Below are 7,322 nucleotides of genomic sequence, written 5' to 3' on the forward strand. Positions count from 1 at the left end.
AGTCAGGGTGGGGGTGGGGGCGGAGGGGGCAGGCCTGTTCTTGTCACTATCCCAAGTGACCACAGTGCACGGATGGTCCGTGTGAAGCAAGCGGCCTGTCCGCGGGACGGGGGCTGTGCCTCTCCTGTTATCTCCGTGCCTTTGGGGTGGGAGCTCTCCGGGATGCTTCCCCCAGAGCCTGGGCTCAGAGGGGAAGACAGCCTTGGGCGGGGAACCCTGGCCGCAGGGCGGGGTCGTGAGCTGGGGGCACCGGAAGGCCCCTGCCTGGGAGCAGGGCTGTGCAGGAAGTAAGCGGTGTTGGCTAAGTGGTGCTGGCAACGTGGGCGTGGGGGCCCAGTGCATGCTTTCACGAGCAGACGTGCGCGTGCTGCAGGGAGGTCTGGGAACAGAAAGCTTGCTCTTCTACGTTGCGAGAGTCACGTGGCTGTGCTGGCCAGAGGCCTCCTGATGCTGGGTCAGGGCCCCCACGTGTGCGAGCCTCGCCAGGACAGGGCACTGGCTTCTTGTCTTGTTGAGGGAGCCCTGGAGCTCTGCGTCTCTAAGCTGTCAGTCGAAGCACTGTGCTTGTAAACGACACAGGCCTACTTTGTGTTTTGTGGAAAAGACAATGCCAGAGACGTGATTCTGACTTCTCTGAATTACTGAAATCTAAGCATAAGTACGTAAGCGTATGTTTAAGACAAAACAAGGAAGTCTGAGGTAGAAAAGAGAAGGAAGTGTTCCCGCTGTTTCTGCTGTAACAGAGTAGCTCTTGGCCTTTCTGCATAAACTCTTTCGGGAGCACAAGGTGGGATTCCTGTCGCTCATCAGGACGGCCGCAGCCGCCCCGCGGCTTACAGCGTCTCAGTCCTCCAGCGCCCCGCCCTGAGCGAGTCCGTATAGACTCAGCCTCTTGCCTCTCCCCCGCCCCCGCCCCGATCACTGGTCCACATGTAACCAGATGCGGTCACGGTCAGACTGGCTTGAGGACATTCGAGCAAATGGAACGGGCTTCAGGCACCAGGGCATCGGCTCCGGGCTGCTGGGCGCGTGGGTGCAGCGGGCACCCCCAGCTTCCTGTTCTGTTTCCTGAGAAGACGGAGCGTCACCTTGTCGCCACACAGCCTTCCTCAGTCATTTCTCTTTGCCTCCCTGGCTGTAGCAAGCAGAAAAGCTGGGGAGGGAAGACCAGCAGCGACTGCACCGCAACAGGAAGCTGGTGCTCATGGTGGACTTGGACCAGACGCTGATCCACACCACGGAGCAGCACTGCCAGCAGATGTCCAACAAGGTGAGCGCGGGTGGCACTGCCGTCCTGGGAAGGAGCCTGGTGTTCAGCTTAGGAAGTGAACAGGCTCTGCCCCTGAGCTCACGGCCACGCTGGGGGACAGTGGAGAGCTGGTGGGGGCTGGAGTGGACCCTCTCTCCCACAGAGCAGTGCAGGTGTTCGGATGGCTAGTGTTTCTGTGTCGTGGAATCTTCTGTCCTGTGACAGCTCTCCATGCCGTCTGTGCCATCGCCTGTGGACGTGTCTCAGGGTTTCCTTATCACGACCACCGCATTCATGGGCGGCAGAGCTGGGTGGCAGGGGTGGGGTGCCGGGGTGGCAACTGCAGCCACTCGGGGCTTGTCTGCTGCGGAGCCGGACATTTCCATTCGTTTCATAAGAGTTTGAACGGTTGCATCACACCCACTTGCATGTGTGGTAGCAGGGTGTCCTTGGGGCCGCGTGGACCATGCCCACTGCCGGGGGCTTCCCTGTGCCCTCCCGATTCCCCACCACCACAGCTCCCAGACCTGCGGGCAGCACTTAGAGAGGTGGGTTGAACCCTTAACCTCAGATACCCTGACTTGGGATTTGAGGATTTTTCTGTTGCAGTGTCCAGACGATTTACTGCTGAGCGTGGGGCTGGTGGTGGTGGGGGGCGGTGGTGGTTGTACCATCTTGACTCCCAAGTGTTTTACCAGAGTAGCCCTGTCGTGAACAGTGTGACAGATTTATAGCCAGTGAAAACTTAACAATGCCTCGGGTCATTTCCTTTTCTTTTTGAGTTTATTATTACTGGGAAAATGAATGATAAACAATTAAAAGGATCAGAGTTTAACTTTCTAAGGAGAGTAGACTTACGTGCATGTTGATCATGTGTGAGCAGGTTGGAGTTACTGATCTCATCTGTCTCCTAAAGATGGACCTGTTTTTGTGCTGTAAGTCAGTGGAGTTGCATTTTATAACCGTAAGGAAGTTAGGCTGAGTTGTGTGGGGCTCTTAGCTTACCTTCCTCTCTGGCTCCGGGAGGCACTGTGGATAGACCCTGGAATCTGCGGTGGTTGGCTGCCTGCCCTGCGTGAAGTGACCCACCCAGGGTGCTCGTGAAATGGTTGGGATGTGAGTGTCCACCGGAATCCTGAGACACTTAGTGAGGCCTCCGGTGCCCGGTCCTCAGACAACTAAGGCGCCATAGTTGTCACAGGAAGCTATCACAGGTCACCTGGCTATTCCGGGCAGTCGCTGTGATTATCCGGAGTACTCACCCAGGCGGTTAATGCAGGAAAAGGCTGAGCCCCCTTACAGAGTGTGAGAGAGGAAGGCGTTTGTGTGGCGCGGCAGGCTGTGCTGCCGTGACTTCCCCCCCCATAACCCCCAGCCTGGCGGCTGTCACCTGCCACATGTCAGTGCTGCCCTCTAACTGGGCCTGCTCTCTGCAGGGCATCTTCCACTTCCAGCTAGGCCGGGGAGAGCCCATGCTGCACACACGCCTGCGTCCCCACTGCAAGGAGTTCCTGGAGAAGGTGGCCCGGCTGTACGAGCTGCACGTGTTCACATTCGGCAGCCGGCTGTATGCGCACACCATCGCAGGTGAGCAGCCCATGGGGTTTTGTCCCACTCTGGATACTCAACGGCCGGCGTGTGGGTTTGGCTCCTCTCCTTCTCAAAGGTGGGTCCTGCAGATGGAGGGAAGGTCAGAGGCTCTGCCTGACTCGGCCTCGGCCCCGTGGTAGTGGCTGGGGCGCGGGCAGGCCAGTCCTCCAGAATCTCTGCTCTGCTCGGCCAGCAGTCACGCTCTAGTCCCAAGTGCAAGCCCCTGTCCCTCTGTCAGCTGCACGCCGCCGGCCCCTGGAGAGGCTGGTCAGGATCACAGACGCTCGGGGAAGTAGGAGCTCTCTATAAGAGCTTTCTTATACAGGTAGAGACCCTCGGGGCTGCCAGCCTGGTCACCGGGAACATGTCTGTCTCAGTAGACAGCAGTCGGCGTGGGTGTCAAGTCTGTGACCTTGGGGTCCTGTCACAGAGGGCGGGGGCTCTGGTGGGCACTCAGTGAGCCTGGGAACAGCTGAGCACTGGCGCCGTGCGTGGCTGGGCAGGTGCTTCCTCGTCCATGTCCATGCAGTCCTGCTGTCAGGGGCGAGTTTCAAAGCACTGCCTGGATGCCCTGCTCTCCCCTCTGCTGTACGAACACGACGGCCCAGGACATGCACAGGCCACGGGCCCCTCTCGGGAGCCGTGGCATGTGTGGGGTCCCCGTGCTGGTTACTGGCAGGCCCTGGGCTCCTGGGGCAGCACTGAGCTGTGTTCACCCCACCTGCTGAGCCAGCAGCATCTGGGTGGGGGCTCTGTCAGCATCTGGACCGATCCCCTTCCCCTAAGGGGGGTGGACTCCGTGTCTCCCCATCTCACACGCAGTGGGATGGCAGCGCGTCTCAGACACGTGACCGTGTCCTGTTTGCTTTTCAAAGGCTTTTTAGATCCTGAGAAGAAGCTGTTTTCTCATCGAATATTATCGAGGGATGAATGTATTGACCCGTTTTCCAAAACAGGGAACCTTAGGTAGGTACCTGGCTGTGCACTTCCGGTTGTAAAGTCTGCATCTGGAGCATTAGGCTGCGGGTTCTGTATCTCCTCTCCCTGTCCCCAGCGTTCACTCTGGCGTGTGGATAGCCACTGTCTTCTAACTAGACCCCTCCCTTCCCTGCTTTCCCTGAATGTCCAGGCAGCAGTGGCTCCTGGGGGGCTCAGGCTGGAGCCCGGGATCGCACATGTGGGAGTGAGCACGGGGTGAGGGCGCGAGCGCCTGGGGCGGAGCGCCTGCAGCCCCCTGGCCGCCCCTGGGGCCTTGTTCCTTCAGGGCCTTGCGTATGCTGACCCTGCCGTCAGCGTCCTGCCTCCTTCCACCCCACGGGCCCCTCCGGTCCTGGCCCCCGACCCCTCACTGAAGGCCTGTTTTATATTGCGAATTTCTTGCTCAGCCTGTATAAGGAATTTCCCTGTTTTCTACCTAGAGAGAGGCAGCCTCCCCCCAGTAAGGGGGTACATACTCCTATCTCGGGTGTGGTCTTTTGGCCGGTGTTGGTGACCCTTAGCTGACATTTCGAGTTTCAGGTTTAGGATGTCCTATTCACGTCTGTAGTACATAAGAGAGCTTGGGAATACTTGTCTGGAAACAGCGCTCGTGTTTACAGGTTGAGCATCTGGATGAGCAGATACAGGCACAAGGGAAGGTGTGATGCTTGTCAGGGGAGAAGCTGCCTGAGGACGGGGTGTCCAGGGACAGGGCTCCTGGCAGCTCCAGGCGGGGGTGCTTGGTGAGGCAGGTTTCTGGCCGCAAGCTGTTCCCTGGTCTTGCTGGAGTTAGATGTGCTGAAAGCATCACCAGCGTAAGTCACTGTAGGCACCTTGTGCCGTGGAAACAGACGCATGGAAAGTCATTCCGGACATGTGAGCCTTCTTCCTGCCTTTAGTGGCAGCTGGAAAACCTGAGCAGTGGCAGGCGCTTCTGCTGGGTTCGTTCCTCAGGCCTGGAAGATGGGCAGGAAGCACCATCTTCTGACTCTCTGTCTTCGCACTTGCTTGTCTGAATGTCGGCCTTGGGGGCAGAAACAAGGTGACGAGACCCCAGAGTGGGCCTGTGTCCCTCGGGCTTTCTGGACCCTTGCTCCCCTGGCACCCCAGCATCACTGTTCTGTCCTGACGTCACGTATGTGCCCAGCTGAGACGCAAGTGGGGCTCTGTCTCCTGCCTGGAGCCGGTAGCTCTCACGTGGCGCGGGCCGATGGCCTGCTGGGTCAGGCCGCGGCCGGGCCTGTCGGTCCACGCCAGCTCCCCCAGGCAGGGCTCTCCCCAGCCCTGACGCCTCACTCTGTCCTGCTCCTGCCCGGAGGAGCGCCAGACACGGGAGGAGTGTTAGCAATCTCAGTGTCACTTTCTCTGGAAATCTTGAAAGTCTTGTTTTTTAAACAAGCCTTTCCGTGCAGCTCATGCCTGGTTCTGGTTAGCCTGCTCTCCCTTGGTTCACGTGAGAGACAATGTAGATGTTCGGCGGGTGGTGACTTCCATAAAGGGTACTAGTGATGCATATTTACTTCCAGAAATCTCTTTCCCTGTGGAGACTCCATGGTTTGCATCATCGACGACCGAGAAGACGTCTGGAAGTTCGCCCCCAACCTGATAACCGTGAAGAAATACGTCTACTTCCAGGGCATTGGGGACATCCATGCCCCGTCTGCGCCCCGGGAGCCCCCAGCGAGGAAGAGAGGTGGGTGGGCCCCTGCTGTCCCTTCTCAACTGTGGCTACTGCTCCTTCCCAGTTGTTTTTGGTTTTGTTCCTTTATTTGTGTTTCAGCCTCAGAGAGGTCCTGTGGGTTTGTTTGTTACACTGATACTATGTGGTTTCAATGTAACAGTGTTAGCCTGAGCGTCTTTCCTGTTGAGTTGAGTGAAGAATGCTACTTGACTTAATGCATCTGAACTTGCCCCTCTTCCTGGTTCTCCCTGGAAAGAACAGCGGGGCCCAGGGGTGTGGTGTGGGGGCTCCCGCAGAGGCAGGGCCATTGCACCCTGCCCAGACCTACACGGAGCCCCTCCGGCCAGTCGAGCCCAAAGTCTGGAGAACGTTTGAAGTTTCGGTTTAAAGTGTTTCTGATAATCTTTAGCTTTTAAATTATTTTGAGAATACAGTTAACTGCTGCACTGGCTGAAGCAGAACTTTGAGGCCAGGCAGAGGGGAGGGAGGCCCCAGGGCGACCCGCACGGCTGAGGCAGGGGCCTTCTGACCGTAGCCTGGGAGCCAAGAGCGGTCCACACGTCTCGGACCCTGTGGAGCCCCTAACCCAGTGACCAACGAGGTGGCCAGCCTGGAGCAGTCACCTGCTGGCCGCCTCCTGGTGTGTGCCACCGTCCAGAGGTGACTGGAACCGCAGGCACGGGCTGGCGGGCAGTGTGTCCACAGGAGGCTTCCTGTTGCTCGCTGAGTAACGGTGGCCTTGTCTTCTGTGTCCTCACCTGGTCGATCGTTCTGAAGGTGCAGACGCCGCAGAGCAGCCTCTGTCCATCAGGGACCCCGAGGAAGGAAGGCCAGCATCCACGGTGGAGAGTAACGGCCTTGGGAGGCCCGCCCGGGAGCTCAACGGGGGCCCGGGCCCTCGGGGGTGCTGGCCCTGCCAGGAGGAGGAGAGGGGCCCCCGGCCCACTGCCCGCACCCCCTCCGCTGACGGCCGCGGGACTTCGGCAGGTAACCTGCCGCGCGGAAAGACCCCACCAGAAAAGAGGCCTGTGCGGGGTCCAGCCGGCCCCGACGCGGACCCGGACGTGCCTAGCGACAGCGGGAGCAGCAGCGAGTCCGAGGGCCAGCCCTCGCCTGCCCCCTCCGACGGGGAGAGCGGGGAGAGGCGGACCTGGAGGAAGCCCCAGGCCGCCCGCGACGCTGGGAAGGCCATGCTGGCAGGGAGGCCCCCCCAGGTCCGGCCGGGGAGCGGCTCGCGGGCGCCAACCACTGCGGGGAGCCCAGCCCCGGCGTGCCGGCGGACGCGCAGGAGGACGGAGAGCGGGATGGGCTGTGCGCGCTGGGCGGTGGCTGCGCCGACCGCAAGGAGGCCGAGACCGAGTCCCAGAACAGCGAGCAGTCGGGCATCACGGTGGGTGAGTCCCTGGACCAGAGTATGGAGGAGGAGGAGGAGGAGGACGCGGACGACGACGACCACCTGGTGCACCTGGAGGAAATCCTCTCCCGCGTGCACTCCGACTACTATGCCAAGTATGACCGCTTCCTCAGCGGCGAGAGCCCCGAGGCCCCCGACATCCGCAAGATCGTCCCTGAGCTGCGCAGCAAGGTGCTGGCGGATGTGGCCATCATCTTCAGCGGGCTGCACCCCACCAACTTCCCCGTGGAGCGCACGCGGGAGCACTACCATGCCCGGGCGCTGGGCGCGCGCATCCTCACCCAGCTCGTGCTCGACCCCGACGACCCGGCCCGGCCTACCCACCTCATCGCCGCGCGGGCCGGTGAGTCACCCCCAGCCCGCCCGCTGGTGAGCGGGGGGTCCAGGTGTCCCCGAGGCCTGAAGCGCCC

General features: G+C 60.4%; 1 protein-coding gene across 1 annotated transcript in view; it reads left to right on the plus strand.

Moving 5' to 3' along the window:
- The window catches only part of CTDP1 (CTD (carboxy-terminal domain, RNA polymerase II, polypeptide A) phosphatase, subunit 1), a 25,913-nt gene that overhangs the window by 5,774 nt on the left and 12,817 nt on the right, over window positions 1–7,322 (plus strand). The window contains 6 exon segments of the mRNA XM_010855065.1: window positions 1,142–1,270; window positions 2,686–2,836; window positions 3,715–3,805; window positions 5,344–5,510; window positions 6,276–6,689; window positions 6,692–7,255. Coding sequence (XP_010853367.1) covers window positions 1,142–1,270; window positions 2,686–2,836; window positions 3,715–3,805; window positions 5,344–5,510; window positions 6,276–6,689; window positions 6,692–7,255 — 1,516 coding nt within the window.

Source organism: Bison bison, unplaced genomic scaffold (assembly GCF_000754665.1).
Source record: "Bison bison bison isolate TAMUID 2011002044 unplaced genomic scaffold, Bison_UMD1.0 scf7180017864353, whole genome shotgun sequence".
Lineage (NCBI taxonomy): Eukaryota > Metazoa > Chordata > Mammalia > Artiodactyla > Bovidae > Bison > Bison bison.